The sequence below is a fragment of the Lactuca virosa genome, chromosome 2, assembly GCF_052849685.1.
Source record: "Lactuca virosa cultivar CGN04683 chromosome 2, Lactuca_virosa_CGN04683_v6, whole genome shotgun sequence".
NCBI classification, from domain to species: Eukaryota; Viridiplantae; Streptophyta; class Magnoliopsida; order Asterales; family Asteraceae; genus Lactuca; species Lactuca virosa.
This window is the reverse complement of record NC_136427.1, coordinates 267,614,266-267,637,109: the sequence shown is the minus strand read 5'-3', so window position 1 is coordinate 267,637,109 and position 22,844 is coordinate 267,614,266. Positions and strand designations below refer to the sequence as shown.

The window sequence follows — 22,844 nt, the reverse complement described above, 5'->3', positions numbered from 1 at the left end:
CTTTGGAAGGAAAGGAGTGAGCAACAAGCAAGGAATGAGAAGAGGCTATGGGATCTAGCATTTCTTCACCTGGAGCTTCTGTAGAAGGTATAAAGTCTATACCTTTCGCATCTTATTAGTTGGATCTCATGAGTTTGAGAAGTTAGGGTTTTCATCACATATTATTTGGGACTTCGAAAATACTAAGTTATCAAGAGGTTTAAACCTCAGATCTGGACCTTGTGAGGTCCCTAGAGCCCAAAGGTCCCAACTTTATTCATCAATGAGAGGAGTATGGCGTTTAACACCTTGTGAGAACATGTATTGGTAGATTGGAGAAAAACCACCATGCATGAGCGTAAAGATCGAAGCTTTACGTGACAATCGAGCCTTAGGATAGTAGATCTAGTGTTTGGAGTGATAGATCTGCCTTACATCGTCTTAATGAGAAATCCGATCAAAGGGACTCGCCGAGCCCATGAACTGACTCGACGAGTCGGTTAGGGTTTGTCCCGACGAGCTGGACCGTGCAAATAGCTCGACGAGTTAGGGGTTAACTCGACGAGCTAGACCATCACGAGACTTATGAGGAACGAGTGGACTCGACGAGTCGCATTAGTGCACTCGGCGAGTCGGGTCAAACATGGACTGTTGACTCGAGTTTGACTTCTGTTGACTTTAGGATTTGGTCGGCATGAGTAATAGAGACCAAGGTTCTAGAACTCGTTACTCGGTACCTGTTCGGCCGACTACCGAGTAGCGAGTACCCGGGAGTACTCGGGGAGTACTCGGATTCGGTAATTCATGTAGAAATATTTTTAAGGAAATTATATATGTCAAAATCATAAGTTGATTGAAATATAAAACATAATTAGATACATGTGAATACACAGAAGCTAAAAAACACATAATGGTCTCACTTCGTGAATAATTACTGAAAATTTAAGATATAGATGTAGTAATAATCACATGTGTGTGTTAAATAATAAATCATTATGTATATTATACATATTAATCACCGAGTTGACCGCGTTTTACAACACTACTCAGTTCAGTAAGGGGCTGATCAGGGAGTACTCGGGATTCTGTAACTCGCCTCGGTAAGGGGCCGAGTAGCGAGTACTCGGAGGAGTAATCGGCCAACTCGGCGAGTTTTACAACACTGATAGAGACCATGGAGGGGTAAAATGGTCTTTTATTCAATTCAAGAGTTAGATAGAGAAGAATAACATTTGGTTATGGAGAATCGAGAATCGAGTATTAATTAGAGATATTTACCCTATGTGTTAGGCAGTGGCTAGTTCGAGATTCGAGTTCGAGGGTGATTGCTTGCTGCTTGCAAGGTGAGTCTTCTCACTATACTTTACCTAGAGTGGTACTTATGTGTGACCTGAGGGTCTTATGTGCTTACAGTGAGTATTATGTTATCCCGCTTTATGTTTTATGCTGTGCATTATGTCTTTGTGATTTATGCTATGCGGAGCTTTACAGACCGGACCAGAGGGTCCAACGAACCGTGGGACTGGAGGGTCCCACTGAGACACATTGAACGGAGGGTCTTACAGTGATATAGCCTCGAGTGGCTAATGAGCTGTGTGTGTGGTATTTTGGGGAACTCACTAAGCTTCGTGCTTACCGTGTTATGTGTTATGTGTTTCAGGTTTCTCAGGATCGCGGGAAGGCACCGGCTTGATTGTACACACCAGTGAAAGAGTTATGTTTTGAGGATCCTGGATTATTAATCAAACAATTATGGAGTTGTGTTTTGTAAATTAAACCAATGAGATTTTTATGAAATGTGTTATGAGAATCATGTGATTTTAAAATGAAAAATTTGTTTGAAAAATTACGGTGTTACAATAAGCTTAAGTGTAACAATTAGGGTTACACATGACTATATATACGTAACCCTAAGCACTAAAATCGACTACTACTTGCATTCCAAGAAGAAGAATCTGGTTTTGAGTCTCCTAAACCTCTCTTATATCCATCTAGTTGTTTATTGGTGTTTGTGACTTGTTTGAGGCACAACACTTGGGGTGCTAAGTTCTCTTAAGGCCAAAGTTCTACTAGCGACATCAAAAGGTAATCCTCTAACTAGTTTATGATTTATATATCAAATTTTGTATGCTAGTTTAGGCTTCATGCTTTGGAAACCAATATTGCATGTATAATTAGAGAAAACTTAGATCCAAAGCATTAGGGTTGTATGTGCACCATAGGAATGTTAGAGTACGTAAAACCCATCACTTGTCTGACAAAGATACTGAATCATCACCAAGCGGGATATAATAGGGAACAAAAGGAAGACATAAGATATGCACATCTACCCAACAAAACTTACTTTTCCAGTTACCATTGGAGAAAGATAAATCGGGAGACAATGGAAAATGACGACTACTAAACGAATACCAATCACCATACTTCTTCAGACGATAAAAGTAGCGAAACAAAGTGATGTCAAGTGGTATTTCATGAGCAACACAAAAAACTTCAAAAGTAAGCACCTTCGACAATGCGTTAGGGCACAGTTGAAAGAGATGAACCTTATAAAAACAAAGAACTTCCAAAAAGAAACGAGACATGAGTAACCTTAAACCACAAACAAGATGCCTAAGATAAAAGCCAATCTTACCAGGCGGGGCATCAAGAACAGTTGACGAAAAAGATGGAACCTAGAAACCAAGTATGGGTGACAAGTGATATTCGTGTGTGTATCGATCAAGCATGCAATAGTCCACTTCGGACACAACTGTCGACATGTCATCACCCATATCAGTCGTGATGTAAGGGTCAAAAGGAGGACATAAGATAAAAAAGTATCTAAACAAACCATGTTTATCCGATAAATAACAAGAGGGACCAGTTAAAGCATTTATTAAAGGCAATCTAATCAAATCAAGGGAAAAGTCTTGTGACGAAGCAGGCATTTAATGCACCCCATACGGCGGACGTTCCAGTACCCAAGGCGGATCTCCAAGTCCGAACGGAAAAAATATTTTGGCAATATTCTTTCACCCTTCAGACTGGGGGCTTAATGGTGTACCAGTCCAGTAGTCCGAGAAAATCCATTACCGCCCTGGTACTTACCAAGTCGGCGATAAAAACACCACGACCTTTCACGAACAAATTTAAATTCGAATACATCGTACACAAGTATCGGAACCATATCCCAGGAAACATGTAAAAAAGATGGTATGTAACAATAAAATAACAATGAAGGAACAAGATGCGTGGCTACCTATAGATCGGATAATAGATGAGGGACCGGGCAAAACTATTAACCTTTCTAGCAACGAGTAGCCTATAAGTACCCCAACGATACGATATCCAAGGGAGAGCAAGGTAAGGCCAAAAACAGTGTATATAACAATAAGACAACACTAAAAATTTCAATCTAACTTAGGCATCAGAGAGCTATGCTGGGGTCCAACCCTCGTTATGGTTGTCTAACCTAGCACTTGTTTATCTTATGCAGAACGGATTCCCAGACACTTAATAGACTAAGACCTTTAGGTGATAGAGCTAAACATGGGCCAGGAGTTTTACGAAACAACAGTTAATTTATGTGATATATAGCCAATTTAGTTTATTTGGTAATCAAACATTGGTATATCATATCTCTACTTCTTTGAAATAAAAAGTTATATTTTGAAATATTTAGAACGCATGCAACATTGAAATCATTAAGACACATCGATTTCATAGATTACTATGACTTAGTTAGTGTTATGTGAATATATTTGATATATCTGTGTCATGGTTTTGTTTTAGTTGTTAGCTTGATTTTTGTTAGAATTTGGGTATGAATATCAATCAATAACTTGGATGAGTTTAAGGTCATGCATAAAATATTTTCCAAAATATGTGATTTCAACCCTGTTGATTAGGTTATCACATAACCAAATTTGAGATAGTCCAAGATTCATACACAAAATACCATGCTTTGTTTTGATGTCTCGTTGAGACATAAATTTTGCACATTAACGATAAGAGAAGAAGATGATATCTGCAACAACTGAAGTATGTATCTTATAAAGACACCAGATAGTTAAATTCAATTATTTTTTGTAGGATGTTGTGTATGTTCCGAACAGACATACGTTTAGGTTTTGGCGGAAAAATTAACGAACGAATATCTCCATCCTATACGGATCGTTTCAAAGGGCTCTGCCCCTTGGAACCACACCAAGGGGTTCCTCAAATCGTCATGTTCCCAAGTTCCCGTTAGCTTTTCGAATGTGTATTCCACATCTTCAAATTTGTATTGTAGCTAAAGTTGAACTCTCGTATTAATCCTGGTTAATACGAGTACTAAACGATTTGGTGACACCAAAATCACCAATAATTTTTATATCATTGATTATCAATTTACGACTAATTTTCCGTCAAGTTTCCTTTATACTTTCTTCTTTTGTTAATGCAATTTTGCCGTGTCTTCTTAGAAATACATCTTCCTTGAATCAAAGGATTATGTACAAGGAACATGGACATATAGAAAATTAGATATCGATTTTTGATGGTAGGGGGCATCATGGGAATATGACTTTCCTCTAAAAGTGAAAAATCACCCAAAGTTTGTATTAGACAATGTCACCAAATTATTATGACATTTGGCTACAAGGGGTATTCCATTTTGACCTTCCAATCTTCTGATTTATGATTTATCCCTTAGACAACTAAACTTTTTAACCCTATTTAGAAGCATTTACGTTTTTAAAATTTAAATGTGAATAATAGTGTGACTTGGTCATGAAATAATTACACCTATGTATAATAAGACTTTTGAAAAAAGTTAAGATGGGCATAAAACTATGTAGAACAAATGTTTTATTAGATTTAAAACCTTAATATTAATATTAATAAAAGCTAATACTTAGCACTTAACACATGTTTTAAAAACAAGTTTTATAAAATCATAAAAGAAATAAGTTTCTTATATATTTTTAAAGTTTGGGTTGCATAACATGCAACATTCCAATATTAAAAACGCTTTGTTTATAATATTTGTATTAAATCAATAAATTAACACAAATATATAAACAAACTGACTTTTGTGTTTAGTTAAGATGACAAACTAACAACGAATAAATACATTTGAGATGGTGCCCACGATCATATTCACAAGCATATAAATAAATGATAAACAAAAGTAATTAGCAGTAGATTCAAACTTTTGGAACAATCATAATATGAAAAACATTGAAAACTGTAATTAAAATCCGGAAATCTCAGTTTGAAACAACTTTCCATTATTGATCCCCTCTGATAAATGAAGATCCATTTTGCCACATGTCAATCTGTTATAAGTTTTGACACTTGTCATTTTGTGGTATTTTTGAAATAAATAATATCCACATGTTAATTTCTAGGTTTTTTTTAATTTTTAAAATTAAAAAGCCACATAATACATATAGTTATAAAAGTAAAGTATTAAATGTAATAAATATGATCTTAAATTGCAATAAATATGTTTTTTCCTTCCTTATTTTAAAATTAATTTTAAAAAACACTTAATTTTTACATTTTGATATTTAATTTTTTTTCATTAACCCATGTAATACATGAGTCTCACACTTAGTTACTCTAATAAATGAAGGTTTTTTGCCACATGTCACACTCTCATTGAATTGGCAAATGTCATTTTGTGGTTATTTTGAATTAATTTCTTTTCCACGTGTCATTTTGTGGGTTTTTCTGTTTTAATAAATTACACATAATATTTTAATGTAATAATTACAATAAATGTAGTAATAAATTAATATCAATTTTATTAATGGACTTACCTTATTATTTCAAAATTTCCAAATTAAAACTCATTGGTTTATTTTGTTTTTATTTAAAATTTAAAAAAAATCAATTTTAATAATTTATTATTTTCTTATAAATCCAAAGTTCTTAAATATTTAGACATTTATATATATATATATATATATATATATATATATATATATATATATATATATATATATATATATATATATATATATATATATTAATTAACCCATTTATTACATGAGTCTTACACCTAGTTAGGTAATAAAAACAAAGTGTAAATAGTATCTTCGATAGCAACATAGACTATTCCTAACGAACAAACGCGTACCTTAACAATATGGACAAATATTAACGAACAAGTTACCAAACCTTCACAAACGAGACATTTTTTGTGTAGATTTATTTAAAAAAATAAATGAACAAAGTCATTTGTATATATTTGTTGTGTCCAACAAATAAAAAGACAAACAAACTTGAAAAGACACACGGATTGGTTTTTCACACGGCGAATCCGACTCTTCATTGTTCATATTTAAAAAGGGAAAATACATTGCCTCTATGATTTTATATTTTGATGACATCATCCTTACAACATCTTTTATGGATCATATGTTGATAACATTATCCTTACATCTTCTATGGATATCTTGAGGCATATCATCACATCGTTGTTAGCGAAGTTTGCAATGACTGATATTCTTATCATATTTCCTTGGTATTGCGGAAATTAAGAATAAATCCGGTCTTCATCTGTCCCAACGCAAATATGCCATTGACTTACTTCAGCGCACTAATATGTTAGATTGCAATCCTTGCTGGACACCAGCCGATACTCAGTCAAAACTTGATCTTTCGGGTTCTCTAGTCACATACTCTCCTTTATACTGCAACCTCGCTAGTGATCATCGATATTTAACCTTCATCCGGTCAGCCACTGCCATTGTGGTTCAACATATATGTCTCTACATGTACGACCCACGAGAGCCTCAATTTCATGCTTTCAAACGGATTCTTAAATACATTCGAGGTACACTTGACTATGGCTTTCAACTTCACGCATCGACTACTTCTAGCCTATTATGATGCTGATTGGGGAGGTTGCTCCGCTTCCAGACGACCTGCTAGTGGTTATTGTGTTTATCTTGGGGACAACCTTATTTCTTCGTCATCCAAACAGCATGTCACAGTTCCCCGATCTAGTGCTGAATCCGAGTAGAGAGGGGTGACCAATGCGGTCTCCGAAATTTGTTGGCTTCATAATCTTTTACACGAGCTTCATTGTCCTCTCTCTAAAGCCACCATTGTTTATTGGAACAACGTCACTACAATGTATCTCTCAACCAATCCCGCCCAACATTAACTAATGAAGCATACTGAGATTGAAATGCATTTTGTTCGGGACAAGGTCGCCACTGGGCAGGTTAAAGTTCTACATATTCCTTCGAGTCTCTTATACGCTGACATCTTCATTAAGGGACTTCCATGTTCACTTTTCATATACTTTCATTCCAGTTTGATTGTTCGTCTTCATCCTCTCGCTCCAATTATAAGGGAGTATTAAACTATGTTGTACATTTAGCCCACGTATTTACTTGTATTGTACAACCAAGTTAGTGTAGGCCCAATGTATATCATGGGATGAGACATCAAAATATGTTCCTACACTTTTATATTGTTCATTGAACATTCAATCATCATACAACCTTACTTTATAATGTTCATCTATAAAATTTTGTAAGTCAATTTCTTTTGTTAAAAAAAACAATTGTCATATATACCTTCTTTTTTCTTTTTCCACCATCTAGTTTTTTAAAACCTTATTGTAAAACAAAAATAAAATGATGAAGGAGGGCTGATTTTGTCTCTAAGTTCTAAATTATAATATCTTATTGTAATAGGAGTGAAATTTGAAGGACGAATACTAGCTACCAATATGCTTAAACCATAGTGTTTTTCCATCAACGATGGTTAGGATGTAACAAGCTCCCAATAGGGAAGGTATGTGATAATTACCACATATGTTGTAATGTATTAAATCAAAACAATCGAAAGTTTTAATTGAGCCATATGGAAATGGTAATATGGTGTGCTTAGCTTTTACATTAGAATCACAAACTCTACCACTTAAAACATGAGAAAAACTACCAAAAAATCAATATGATGGATTTACACTCAAAGGCATATGTCAAACGTTGATGTTGACCGTAGCCATAATTGCCCTCCTTTTCCTCGGCGTCGAATCCATTCGATAAAGACCATATTTGCACTCACCTAATCCTATTAGATTCATCAACTGTAAGCCTTGTATGACAAAAGAAGCAGAAAATGTTACATAATAATTTAAATATTTTGTTAAGTGACTAATGGATAAAAGGGCGCATTTGAATTTCGGGATATGCAAAACACTTTAAATTATTAATCCATTCGACAATGTGAAACTATCAGATCCCTCAACATATGTCGCTTCCCTATTGGGTATGGTAATCTCCATTCCATGGTTGCATCCTCATTTGGTTTTGAAAAGCTCATAGTCAGAAGCCATGTGATCGCTAGTACTAGTATGTATAATCCATGCATTATTGAAATTAGCCTTACTAGCCATATTCACTGAAGGAAGATTGTCCTGAGTTGAGTGGTTTCCCTTAGAAAAGTGTTTTACCAATTTCAAATATTAGTCGGTTGTCACACCCAGTATTAGACTTGTCTCCACGTCAACACAATCCATTTTGGGTCTGTTCTTTTCTTGTTTCCTTTTCTTGCCTACCACTATGAATATCCTATTCTCTTGACCTAATTTCCATGATTTTTTTTCCATTTTCCACAGAAAGTGCATTCCCAATCACTCTGTCTTGAACACCTTTGTAAGTTTATATTGCGTTGAATTTTGGTGTCGTTCCCAACCTCCTAGCTTCCATACGTGTGCATCTGTAAGGCGATTTTCTTAATGGTAGGTTTCTTTATAATCGAGATGACTCTTTGATGTTCATCTTCAGCATCAAGATGATAGTTCATACATGTATGTGTCGTTTCATTGCCAGAGTTTGAGTCCCTTATGGTCAAGAAGTTGCTATTTAGTCCCATCATGAATTTGTTCCCATTTTCTATTGATTCAATTAATATTCTCTTAATTCTACATGTGCAATTACCACATATGCATCGAGGTGTCAAGGATACCAACGATATCTCGTCCCATAAGGCATGCGTCTTCTTATAATACGGAAATGAAACCCCTGTTGTGTTGTGTTATCCTCACTACTTTTTTTTTTTTTTTTTTTTGCTTTTATGGATTTTCCAAAATACTAACATTTTGATTCCATAAAACTCAATAAAGATGACATTTATAATGCAATTTTTTTATAAATGTCCAATAGATATTATCCGTTTGTTTGTCTAGCTCTTAGTAATTTAGTTATTAAAAAAAATCAAAATATGTAAGATGAATTTATGAAAAAGTGATAAAACAACCAATATTTTGAAATCCATATAAAAAACACTTAAATCATTTATATGTATATAATATCTACTCTAATAAACGAATGTTTTTTTTGCTACATGTCAAATTGTCAAATGTCATTTTGTGGTTATTTTGAATAAATTTCTTTTCCACATGTCATTTTATTGGTTTTCTATTTTAATAAATAATTACAATAAATGTAATAATAAATTAATATCAATTTCATTAACAAACGTACCTTCTTATTTCAAAATTCCAAAAAGCTCATTAGTTTATTTTGTTTATTTATTAAAATTTAAAAAATAAAAAAATCAATTTTAATAATTCATTATTTTTCTTATTTTTTTTATAAATCCAAAGTTTTTAAATATTTAGACTTTTATATATATATATATATATATATATATATATATATATATAAAATTAACTCATATAATACATGAATCTTATACTTAGTATCGAAAATAAATCACTATATCAATACATATACAATTTTTAATGTAAAAATATAGTTATTTGAATATGGTCTCGTGTATCTTATTGTATCTTATTTAAATAACAATTACAAATGTATCATGACTCTAAAAAAACGATACTTTTAAGCATGTTATAAAGAATTAAATATTTGTAAATATTTGGGGTATTAAAAATGGCAATTTTTTAAAAACATTTATTATCACTACAAAATACAAATTATCACTGAATTCTATATACTCGTGCCCTAAAAAAGCTACTCTTTTTAAAGTCACAAGTGGGAGAAATTCATCTCTCTTCTTCTTCTCATAGGCTCTCAGTTCCCTTTCTCCGACTACAAGATAGCTTCCCTAGGCCACTGTATATCTTATATATACATACACACATCTATATCTATACCCCTTCCTCTCTCCATCTCTGAAACATCTTTTCCTTTCTTTCCTACGATCTTTAAACCCCATCTGATCGGCTCTGAACATATGACAGATTCTTGATTTTCTCAAGCTCTCATCGGAACTCAAAAAGGTAACATCAAGAAAAGCCAGAAAAGATAACCGCTTTGTAATAACAGCAATGATAAAACCCTATCTATAACGTATTTAATACTCTGATAAGTCCTGTTTGACTTTTTATTTTCTAATTTTCATGACATGGGTTTGCTGACTTTGCTCTAGTTTTCTTGAATCTTTATTAGATAGATAGGTACAGGTCTGCAATCTAATCAGATAGATCCCAGGCTTCATATTTGTGGGGTTTTCACTTTTCAGTTTCCACAAACTTCATTAAATTTGGGAGTTTTGGGGTTTTATGGCGATGATGGAGATCTGGGTTGCTTGCAAAGTTTTATGCTTTTATGCATATTTCTTGAAAAGGAGTTACTTTTATGTTATTCTGTTCTATATACAACTTTCATCGATGCATTTAGTATATCAAAATGTTTTCGTAAATTCTTTTGGAGTGGGTTTTCGTAAGTCAATTCAAGAGCGTTATAAGTATGTTATATCTTTAGATTGTGTAACATGACTCTTTAGTTTTTCAATTCGCTATAGAAATGTTTCATGCTTTTGATTCTTTTTAAAGTTGTCACCGATTCTTGATTATTATTTTTTTTCTGCAGTGGGAGTGCCTATTATGTGACCTTCTAATTGATCATCAGGCGACTCCAAATTTATAATTTAATTTTTGTTACTAAAGTTTCTGAAATGGACACGGATGCCCTAATCTCAAAACCCAAATCCAGCGTCCTACAGAGACTGTTTCCTGCTGTTTTACCAGTACTTTTCATAGCAATTACATACATCGATCCTGGAAAATGGGTTGCATCAATCGAAGGTGGGGCCCGTTTTGGGTACGATCTAATCATACCCATGTCTGTCTTTAGTTTATCTGCTGTTCTTTGTCAATACCTCTCAGCTTCCATTGCAGTGGTCACTGGAAAAGATCTTGCACAGGTATAACTGAATTCTTGATTTTTGGATCATGGGTTTGTTTCATAATTTCTTGAATTATGGAGTTAATAAAGTTATCTTGATTCTTTTTACTCATGTAGATATGTAGTTCAGAGTACGATGCATTAACGTGTATCTTCTTAGGGATCGAAGCCGAACTTTCCATGATTGCTTTAGATCTTTCTATGGTATTACACCCTTTATATATATCCCTCTCAATTATTATGGTTTCGCCATTATACTTTCTTAAATGTTAACTTATAAATACGCGTATTTTGATAGATTTTGGGCGTAGCACATGGACTTAACTTGATGTTCGGCATGGGGTTGTTCACTTGTGTTTTCTTGACTTCTTTCGATGCTTTTCTATTCCCTATTTTCTCCAATTTGTTGGTAAACATTAGTCAATGAGCTCAATCTTTTGATTGAACCAAGAAACCAGACGATTCACAATTTCACATGTGCATCAGAAAGGGATCACATGTGAACATGTAAATCATGTGAATCGCCTGGTATTTTGGTTTTGTGTAAAGTTGTGGTTTCTTATGGAACTTTTTCCTTAAATCAATCATTTATTTTATAACTAATTTGGTGTGATTTTTAATTTAGGAGAGTGGTAAAGCTAAGTTTATGTGCATGTGTTTAGCAACGGTTGCGTTACTTTCTTATCTTTTTGGTGTGGTTGTGAGTCAACCGGATACATCACTCTCCATGAGTGGTGGCATGCTAACAAGATTTAATGGGGAAAGTGTTTTGGCATTGATTAGTCTTCTTGGTGCAAGTATTATGCCTCATAATTTTTATCTTCATTCATCTATTGTGAAGGTAACTCATCTTTATCTTTGAGTTGCATATTTTCATGTGGAATAATCTTTAATGGAGTTATTGTTTTCTTTTTTTTCAGCAAAATCAGGGACAAGAACATGTTTCAAAAGGAGCATTGTGTCTTGATCATCTTTTCGCCATTTCGGGTGTTTTCAGTGGTGTTTTTCTTGTAAATTATGTTCTAATGAACTCAGCAGCAAATGTTTTCTACAGTTCTGGGCTTGATTTGCTTACTTTTCAAGATGCCTTGTCTTTAATGGATCAGGTTTGATGCTATTCAAGATTTTACATTTCGAAAATGCCCTTTTGTTCATCCCTGTTTTACAGATCACGATTTTTATGGCAGGTATTTAGGGGTGTGATTGGATCTTTTGCGTTGATAGTGATCCTGTTGCTTTCAAATCATACTACAGCGTTGACCTGGAAATTCGGTGGTCAACCTATTCTTCATGATTTCTTCAAAATCAACATCCCAGGATGGTTTCATCACTCAACAATCAGATTCATCACCATTATTCTAGCTCTCTTATGTTCATGGCAATCTGGGGCAGAGGGTACATATCAGCTCCTAATCTTCACTCAGATTTTGGTGGCTCTTTTGCTTCCATCATCTGTGATTCCCCTTTTTCGGATTGCAACATCAAGATCGGTAATGGGGGTGAATAAAATTTCTAGGGTTCTCGAGTTTTTTGTGTTGATCACGTTTATTGGGATGCTCAGTCTAGCAATTGTGTTTGTGGTTGAAATGATGTTTGGAAACAGCGATTGGGCAAGTAATATCAGATGGAATTTAGGCAGTGGTGGATCGATTTCAAGTCCTTATTCTGTCCTTCTTCTCACTGCGTCTCTTTCATTCTTTCTTATGCTTTGGCTTGTGGTAACCCCTTTGCAGTCTGCAAGTTCGAAACCAGAAATTGTTCACGATTCATCACTGAATGAGAGGACCCAACATGGAATTGAGCAGGAAACATCACCGGAGTACCATTCAGATTCACAAAAATCCACTCGTCAGCTTGATTTGCCTGAAGAAATCATGGAACCTGAGAAAGGTTCTCGTTTGACTACCATAGATGAACATTCATCTGATATCTTATTACCATCATCGCCACCAGAGGAATCAGGAACAGGAACAGCTGTTCCAGGCGTTGAAGATAGAAGCAACTTGAAAAACCAAGAATCTGAATCGATCGAAAAGACGTTGAGTATAGACGGGAATTCACAGAAAGAACATTCAACAAATCCATGGCAGATAGAAGAATCACCTAAAGTAGTCTCTGAAACGAACCATTTAGCAGTATCACCCGAAGGACCAGGATCGTTTAGAAGTCTCGGTTTGAAACACGATGATGTGGGTAGCGGCACCGGAAGTTGGTCAAAGTTAGCCGGATTGGGTCGGGCTGCAAGGCGCCAATTAGCTGCAGTTCTTGACGAATTTTGGGGCCAACTTTTCGATTTCCATGGTGAACCAACGCAGGAAGCAAAAGCAAGAAAACTTGACAAATTACTCGGAATCAATTCTAAGGTGAACATGAATTCGAAGGCAACACCACATCAGAGTGTGCAAACGACTACCGATTCGATTTACGGGGTTCACCTGGGCCCAAGCTCGTCTTCATTGTTATCGAACCAAAAGCAAATACTAGACGCGTATGCACAACGATCAAATCTCAATGTGATGGACCCTGGTGAAAAGCGATACCATAGCCTCCGTCTTCAATCATCTTCTAATGGTCTTCGAATTCCTCAAGCTTCTGTTGGGTTCGATGATCAACCAGCTACTGTTCATGGGTATCAAATCAAGTCTTATATGAATCAAATGGAGTCACTAACCCCAAAATCACCATCATTTGGTTCTTCAGCAAACTATAAAGCTCCGTATTCTTTAACGAAAGGTCTGCAAAACGGTGTGAGCCCAGCAAAGCCACCTGGGTTTCCAGATCCGGTTGTGTCCAGGAACAGCTCAATGCAACCAGAAAGGTCATACCAGAATCAGTATCCTGAAACGATGCATAGCAATGTAAACGAGAAGAGATATTACAGTATGCCCTCGCTTCCTCGTGATGGAACTCTAGGCCGGAAAATGCATGATCTGTCGATGTATTCAGGCCCTTCGTATAATAGATCCGGGGCTCCTTCCGCCTATGCCGGTTCTTACCAGTTAAGTTCAGGAGTAGATACATGGTCCATTTGGTCCAGACAACCTTTCGAACAATTTGGTGTAGCCGAAAAATCAAACAACAGTAGGATGAATTTAAACAGTCAAGAAATTGGTTCTGGGGTTGATTTAGAAGCAAATCTTCTGAAATCTTTGAGGCTTTGTATCGTGAAGCTCTTGAAACTTGAAGGATCCGATTGGTTGTTTCAGCAGAACAGTGGTCTTGACGAAGACCTTGTTGACCGCGTAGCCGCTAGGGAGCGGTTCCTGTATGAAGTCGAGAGTAAGGAGATGAACGGGGCGCCTCACGGCGGCGATTCGGGGATGAAAATCGATCTGGTGACCTCGATTCCCAATTGTGGGGAAGGTTGTGTCTGGAGGGCTGATTTGATAACAAGCTTTGGTGTGTGGTGTATACATAGGGTTCTTGAGCTTTCGCTCATGGAAAGCCGGCCGGAGCTTTGGGGGAAATACACTTATGTTCTTAATCGTCTTCAGGTAACGTTTTTCTTTTATCCCCGATGATCGGATTTTGTGTTGATCGGATTTTTGAGTATATTGTTGTGTGATTGTTTTAGGGTATCCTAGAGCTAGCGTTCTCCAAACCACGGGCCGCAATGAATCCATGTTTCTGTCTGCAACTTCCGACTTCCTACCAGCAGCGAAAGGTGTCTCCGCCGAAATCAGCAACCAGTCTTCCGCCGCCGGCGAAACAGAGCAAGGGTAGATGTACGACGGCCGCCAGTCTGTTGGATATAGTGAAGGATGTGGAGATTGCGATTTCTTGTAGAAAAGGTCGAACAGGGACTGCGGCGGGTGACGTGGCGTTCCCGAAAGGAAAAGAGAACTTGGCGTCTGTTCTCAAGCGATATAAACGGCGGTTGTCGAATAAGCCGGCAATGACTCCAGATGGATTAAATGGGCCCCACAAGACTGCCTTGTCAGCATCTTATGGGTTGTGATTGTGATTGACCCGAAATGCCCAGTTTTGTTTGGGTTTGGGAGTCGAGATTAGAAAGGAGGTTGTTGTCGTTATGTGGTTTGTAAATGTTTTTACGTGGACGACAAAAAGGAATCGATGGTTGATTTTCTTTCTTTGGAGTTTTGATGTTGTTGAAGAGGTTATTGAAGGAATGGAATTGGAAACAAAAAATTATGCCAATTATTCCAAAATTTTGTCATTGTTTTTGTAGCGATTAATTAATGATTTCATAGTTTTTACCTGTCAATAGACTGAATGGTATTCCATAATTCAATGGTTATTGGGGTGACTCATGAATTAAACCGGTTGAAAGCTAAAGAAAATAGAAAATGGATTTGGATATCAACCAAGTAGTGGTTAAACCATTTCTATGCTCTTGTATTCAAATTTAGATGTATGAAATTGTTAGAAGAAACTAAAATAAAGCCGAAAGATATTGTTTTGCATTAATCGTGTAACCTATATCTAGAGTTAGAAACAATTACTAAAAAAATTTTGAAATAAATAACTATTAAAGAAGGGATTATAGTGGATTGCGATTAGTTGACACTTTTTATTGGTCTATGGGTTAATGATCTTTTTATTTTAGGTCTAATCCATAGTCTATAAATAAAGATATCCGCTAGTTATTTATTTGTATTTTGAATTCTAGTGAGTAGACGAATCTTTGTTGAATAATTTTTGTAATTTCTGTTTGAGAAATCATAAATAAAGAATACTCTCTTCTTACCCATACACGCTTGTCATCTTGACCGGACCACATAAATAATGTCTTTATGTGCTTTTAGTTTCATTTGTTATCCGTATTACTTCCTAACAATAGTCATCAAAACTTGATAAGTGACATTAGATATGTTCTGATTCTTGACAAGTGTTAGGTGATTTCCTATCATTTAAAAAAAAAGAAAACCATTATACAAGGACAAACTAAAGGTCAGGTCTGTTGGATATAGTGAAGGATGTGGAGATTGCGATTTGTATGAACGAAGTTAAATAATGCTAAAGGTCAGGTCCCCTTTCAATGAAGGGGGGTAATGCAAGAAACACAGTGAAAAGGGCATGAGGACGTTCATAAGTATTGCACAAATTGAACACCCTGACATCCGATACTTGGACTATGATGCAAACGTACGGAAGAACCTATTGGGGCTGAAGGGCTTTTCCTCAATGACACACCAATGAAGGGGCACCCATACTAGTTTGGCCTCAAGACTGTAAAGGTCCCATGTGCTCAATGTACCAGCCTTTCTCAGGATCTAAGTGGTATGATCGTGTTTTCAAGTGTGCCTTTTTTGGGCCAAATATGGGAGCTCCAATAGTTAATTTTTATGATTCTATTTTATTTCTTTTTCATTCTTATGCTTATTGTTAGGATTAAGATATTATAAACATGGTCTCAAAGTGTTCGACGTGTTGATATTAGCTTTGACTATTTCCATTAAGTATATTCTGTATCATTATCACTCATCTATATACACCAAAGTAAAATCTCCAAGCTAAACAAGATCTTTACAACACTCTACTCTCTGTCTCATTCTTTTAAGCATCAGTTCTTAGCTCAAAATCAAACTTGACTATCAAATCATATCCTCCATATCAAACCCGAGATAACATTAACCTTCTTTCATTTCAAGTGATATAAGACTTAAAGTGCTCATCACACACACACACAGGTTTACCCAGTCCATATCTCCATTTTATTAAGTGTATTATAAAAAAACATTACAAATATAGTCAAACTTAAAATGAAATTCAATTCGTATATCAAACATTTCTATAATTCAACTTAACAACTAAATAAAATTAGGGATATCTTAATTATTTTATGTAATTCGTAAGACAATTTGTTATAAATAATAATTCTAATTTACATAATTAATTAACTTTTAGTATTCTTATACTTCAATAATCTAAATTATTTTTTAGGAAAAAACAATGGTTTAAAAACCGGTTTTTTAATTGAACCGATATGGTGACCGGTTCTCAGTTCAACTGATATTTAACGGTCCGTTCAACCGGATTTCTAGATTTTTCATGTTTTTTTTTTAATTTTCTGCACACACAAATAAATAAGTTCATACATTAAAAATACACATATAAAAAAGTTAAAACATTTAAAATAAACATAAAAACAAGTTGTACATCACTCCAAATAAATTTAAAAAAATCATATAACCATAAGTTTTACATCAATCTACATACATCAAAAAGAAAATAAAGTATAATATCGAAACAAAATATAGTCTTAGATGAATACACACGCTTCATAACGTTTGTCATGTGTTTTTATTTAATTTAAAAAAAAAAGTCTAAATGGATATGAAAAAACCACTTAAGTTTGTTATGCAAAATATTTTATTTCCATGTGGTTTTATTCAATTTAACCTGTCTCATTTAACCCGGGTTTTTTTTTTCTTTTTTTGTAAAAACCAAAAACCAATTGGTTCATTTCGCTCCAAAAATAAACATAAAATCATGGCTAATACTCATTTACCTGATTTCCGGTTTAACCGTTCGACCCACCGGTTCAAACCGATTTTTTAAACCCATTTTTTTAAAGCATCCGGTAAAAACGATAAGAAGCCGCGTAGTTGCACCGCACATAAATACATCAGCCCAGAAGCATCTTTTCGTGACAATTTTCCCCCTGATCACTCATCAGCCATCTCTCTCTTTCTCCGGAGGAGAGCTCCCAGCAGAAATTAGAGGTACGTCTGTGGAAATTTAATATTCATAGTTTTCAGTAACTGAATCATACAACCACCTTCAAAGTTCAATGTTTTTTCCCCTCTGTTTTTAGCGCGAATTCGGCAATTGTTTGATCTCAATTCTCTGCAAACTCGTCTTGGATTTTTTTTTCTGCTTATGTTTGGATTAATCGATCTATTTTTTCCGATGAAAGTGAATTTATATACAGTTATATGCACTGATCCAAATCTGAGCAATCACTAAAACATAGTTTTCGTTTCACTTGTTCATCAACAAATTCATCGCCGGAAATATGCGGAGTTTCAGATCAAAATTAATCGATTAATTCACAGGGTGCCCTTAATAAGTTGCAGAATTTATCATACGTTATTTGAAATTGAACCCGAAAGTGAAAGCTAGTTCGCTCTAGTGATGCACAGTTACTAGTATCCGTCCAAGGGAAATAAACAAATTGCAAATCTGAGTAAATCAAGGGTCAAATCTTAATTGATCTTCAACTAAGATGTGATTAGCCCTTTTAGTTTGTGTGTTTTTGCTACCCTAAATTCTAAAATGGGAATCCTTGCATCATTGATTAATAAATGTTGTTGATATGATCGCAGTTTGTTTGAGCAAGAAAAGGTTTGAATTAAATCGATGGGGTTTGTTATTGTGATATCGTTGCCTCTAATCCTATTGTTCTTGATTGCTGCGATTGGATGTTATCTGTTTGGAAGAAATCGTGCTCGCAAAGAAGCAATAACTCCTCAGTATTACGGACCTCCTGCACCACCATATGGAGTTCAAGTCTCTTCCAATAAATAAATATGTAAAGTTAATAAATTATGATACAGATTCCAAATATTTCTTTCTATTTTCTTATACGTGTGATTATAATATTATATGATATGATATGGTTCCTTCAACTCTATGTTTAGAATTGTTTCTTTTGATAAATCTTACACTTTTATTACAATACAAGTTACCAAAATACTTGTACTTTAGTGGATTTAAATTATCATGATTGTAGTAGCAATGTTTACGAGGCACAAATGTCCAAACGATTACACATCATGACGTCGTATTTCCTTACCCTACTATCCAATTCTCGTGTATATATATATATATATATATATATATATATATATATATATATATATATATATATATATATATATATATATATTTTGTTTAAGTTGTCCAAAAGTATGGCCCAAGTAAACTCCATAAGTAATATGAAGGCCCAAATAAACTAGTTATTGAATTTGAAATTATAAAGCAGGGCCTATATAGAAACTAAAAATCAAACTTGAATGTTATTACGATTTTATATTAAGTTTGAAATCCAATAATAAAATTAAAATCTACTCTAATAAATCTACTCTAATCCATACTAATAAATAAAAATCTTTTTGCCACATGTCACATTTTCATGCATTTTGACACATATAATTTTGTGGTTAATTCTTAGAAATTAATTTACATTTGTCATTTTGTGATAATTTTTGATTTTCTTAAATAACTATCTAATTGTTAGGTTATAGAAAGTAATTAATGTGTCATTAATTTGTTTCCTTATATTTTCAAATTTTAATGTGTTGCCTTCAAAATATATAACTCAAAATTGACATGTTTTTTTTAAGTTCATTGTCATTTTAGGTAAAATGGTATATATAGAAAAAATAATCAAACTTTGTTGCTTTTTATTGACAAACTAAAAAAAACTTAAATGGTCAAAATATAATGATTTTTCTGCTTTATTAGTATAAATTGAATTGTTTATTTATTCATGATTTTGTTTGTATATATTTTGAAATTTTATTTTAAAAAATACTTAATGTTTACATTTTGATATTTAATGTTTTCTTTAAAAAAAATACTTAATATTTATATCTTCATATATAATTATTTTTAATCAACTTGTGTAATACACGGGTTTCACACCTAGTCTACTATAATAAATGAATATTTTTTTTGTCACATGTCACACTCTCATTCAATTTATCAAATGTCATTTTGTGGTTATTTTGAATTAATTTCTTTTCCACATGTCATTTAATGAGTTTTTTTATTTTTATAAATTTCACATAATACTTTAATGTAATAATTACGATAAATGTAGTAATAAATGAATATCAATTTCATTAATGGACTTACCTTCTTATTTTAAAATTCTCAAATTAAAACTCATTAGTTTATTTTGTTTATTTATTTAAATTTAAAAGATAAAAAAATCAATTTTAATAATTCATTATTTTTCTTATTTTTTTATAAATCCCAAGTTCTTAAATATTTAGATCTTTATATTTAATTTTTTTAATTAACACATGTAATACATGAGTCTTATACCTAGTGATATTAATATATGATAGTTTCAATCGAATATAATATTGTTAACAAGTAAATATATTAAATACTTGGCGTTTTCTTATTCAACTCGTACAAATTTTTGCTAGATACCACATTTTCATCCATTTTAGGTCATTTGCCTCGTCTTTAACAATTTTTTTTTGTCAGATCTTATAAAAATATCATTTTATCTGAATTTATTTAAACCTTGATATTCATTGAATCCAACGGAACACGCTTATCTCTTTTAAAAAACACGAACACACTTATGGTGTTACAACGTCCACAATTTTTCCTTCTTTCTTTTTGAACAAGTTGATATTAACCATATGAAATAAACTTGTCTTTCTTGTCATATTGTTGATTTATGGAACATTTTGAAGCAAACATCCATCATTTAACCAGACCTTTTTTTTAAAGAAAACTAAACACACATGTATATTTTCTTCTGCGTCTCTTCCAATTAATATTGTATGTATATACACCTTCTTGATTCCTGAAAAATGGAGAGAGAGAGAGAAAGAGAAGAGAAGAAATGGTTGAAAATTTTCTCTAAATCAACTGAATGAAAATAGTTACAATGACCTAACATATATACATACTCAGAAAAAGAACTATCAATTCTTACTGTCTAACTAATTCTAACTGACTAACTAATTGTGCTGACGTGACAATCTTCATAATAAATACCAACATCCCCCCTCAAGTTGGAGAGTGGGAGACAATCTTCATACCAACCAATTGTGATTGAGTTGGAACATATTATAGAGAAATCAATCCATCTTTTAACTTTTCTCTTACAAAACGACAATCGAGTTCTACATGCTTAGTACGTTTGTGAAAAAACGAATTTTTAGCAATATATAGTGTTGCTTGACTATTACATTTAACATGAATAATAGTCACATTGGGTACATTTATCTCATGTAGGATTCTTGATAACCATGCTAATTCAACATTGACACATCTCATGCTTCGATATTCAGCTTCTGCTGATGACAATGATATGGTTACTTGTTTCCTGGACTTCCATGAAATTGGACTTCCTCCCAATACAATAAAAAAGCCATTGATACTTCTTCTTGACGGAGGACATGCAGCCCAGTTAGAATCACAAAAAGCTTGTAGCTTGAAATCTTCTTGGTTATTAAAGACTAATCCTTGATTTGGATCATTATTGATGTACCTCAAAGTGTGCATAGCAGCTTCAAAATGAGATAATCTTGGATTTGACATAAATTGGCTATGATGTTGAACTGTAAAAGCAAGATCAGGTCGAGTGTAAGTAAAGAAATTAAGTTTACCCACATGATGACAATATACTTCTGGATTAGACATTGATTGCCCTTCACTGATTAAAACTTTAATATTAGATGGAAAAGGACAAATGAAATTTCATAGCATTGGATGTAACACCGTAATTTTTCAAACGAATTTTTCATTTTAAAATCGTATACTTTTCATAACGTATTGTATAGAAATCTCGTTTATTCAAATTACAAAATACAACTCCATTAAAAATCCAGGATCCTCAAACATAACTCTTTCTCTGGTGTGTACAATCAAGCCGGTGTCGTCTCGCGATCCTGAGAAACCTGAAACACATAACACATAACACGGTAAGCACAAAGCTTAGTGAGTTCCCCAAAATACCACATACAACACATAGCCACTCGAGGCTATAACTCGGTATGACCCTTCGATCAATGTGTCTCAGCGGGACCCTCCAGTCTCGTAGCTCATTGGACCCTCCGGTCCGGTCTAGCTCGTTGGACCCTCCGGTCCGGTCTAAATCGTTGGACCCTCCGATCCGGTCTACTCGAGGACCCTCTGGCCTCGTAAGTCGTTGGACCCTCCGGTCCGGTCTATATAACACATAGCATACATATATCACAATGCACATAAACTCAAACATACACATAACACATAAGACCCTCCGGTCTGCACATAGTTACCACTCTAGGTAATGTATAGTGAGAAGACTCACCTCGGCTAGCAGGTGAGCAAATAACCTCGCGCTCGGATCTCGAACTAGCCTCCTCCTAACACAGAGGATGAATATCTCTTATTAATACTCTTTTCACGACTCAGATAATCGAAGGCGGTTATTTCTCTTTCTAACTCTTTAAAGTGGGTAAAAGACCATTTTACCCCTCCAAGGTCTCTATCACATATGTTGACCAAAACCCCAAAGTCAACAGAAGTCAAACTCGAGTCAACAGTCCAAGTTTGACCCGACTCGTCGAGTGCACTCCTGCGACTCGTCGAGTCCCCTCGTATCCTCAGAAGTCTCAAAAGTCCAGCTCAACTCGTCGAGTTGACCCCCAACTCGCCGAGTTGTCGCACAATCAATCCATCGGGACAAACCATTGCCGACTCGTCGAGTCAGGGTATGGACTCGGCGAGTCCCTTTGATCTGATTTCTTATTCAGACTATTTCAACCAGATCTATCACTCTAAACTATAGATCTATCATCTCAAGGCTCAATAATTACGTAAACCTTCGATCTTTACGTTCATACATGATGTTATTGCTTCAAAATGCCAATACATGCTCTTCATGAAGGTTTTTGCTCATCAACCCTCATTTGTGTTGGATTAGGTGTCTAAGCCCATAACTATAATTGGTATGTACTTGAATTGATAGCAGCACAGTCCTTTTGGGTTGCCCTCAACCTAGCAACTGGACAAGGAAATTATGAAAGGAGAGAT

The 22,844-nt window shown here is 34.4% G+C and overlaps 2 protein-coding genes and 1 long non-coding RNA gene across 3 annotated transcripts; 2 read left to right on the top strand and 1 right to left on the bottom strand.

Annotated features, from left to right (window-relative positions):
- Positions 1-9,943: 9,943 nt before the first annotated feature.
- LOC145161025 (ethylene-insensitive protein 2.2-like) lies at positions 9,944-15,342 on the top strand. The gene is made up of 8 exons (XM_079080450.1): positions 9,944-10,210; positions 10,803-11,136; positions 11,235-11,321; positions 11,416-11,526; positions 11,743-11,958; positions 12,038-12,223; positions 12,305-14,611; positions 14,692-15,342. Exons 2-8 carry the CDS (start codon positions 10,888-10,890, stop codon positions 15,073-15,075), a joined length of 3,540 nt encoding a protein of 1,179 aa, XP_078936576.1. The 5' UTR covers positions 9,944-10,210; positions 10,803-10,887; the 3' UTR covers positions 15,076-15,342.
- Positions 15,343-17,694: 2,352 nt separating this feature from the next.
- On the top strand, positions 17,695-18,709 carry LOC145156978 (uncharacterized). The gene is made up of 2 exons (XR_013737018.1): positions 17,695-17,803; positions 18,407-18,709. It is a non-coding gene; the product is annotated as an uncharacterized LOC145156978 (long non-coding RNA).
- A 2,185-nt stretch (positions 18,710-20,894) lies between these two features.
- LOC145158485 (secreted RxLR effector protein 161-like) lies at positions 20,895-21,470 on the bottom strand. The gene has a single exon (XM_079077377.1). It carries the CDS (start codon positions 21,468-21,470, stop codon positions 20,895-20,897), a length of 576 nt encoding a protein of 191 aa, XP_078933503.1.
- Positions 21,471-22,844: the final 1,374 nt, after the last annotated feature.

What these genes read in the sequence shown, in the direction of transcription:
- LOC145158485 (XM_079077377.1), bottom strand. Translation starts at nt 21,470, where the DNA reads ATGTCTAATCCAGAAGTATATTGTCATCATGTGGGTAAACTTAATTTC.
- LOC145161025 (XM_079080450.1), top strand. Translation starts at nt 10,888, where the DNA reads ATGGACACGGATGCCCTAATCTCAAAACCCAAATCCAGCGTCCTACAG. An exon ending in TTCATTCATCTATTGTGAAG is followed by an intron (nt 11,959 to 12,037) that starts GTAACTCATCTT and finishes CTTTTTTTTCAG; the next exon opens with CAAAATCAGGGACAAGAACA. An exon ending in CCTTGTCTTTAATGGATCAG is followed by an intron (nt 12,224 to 12,304) that starts GTTTGATGCTAT and finishes TTTTTATGGCAG; the next exon opens with GTATTTAGGGGTGTGATTGG.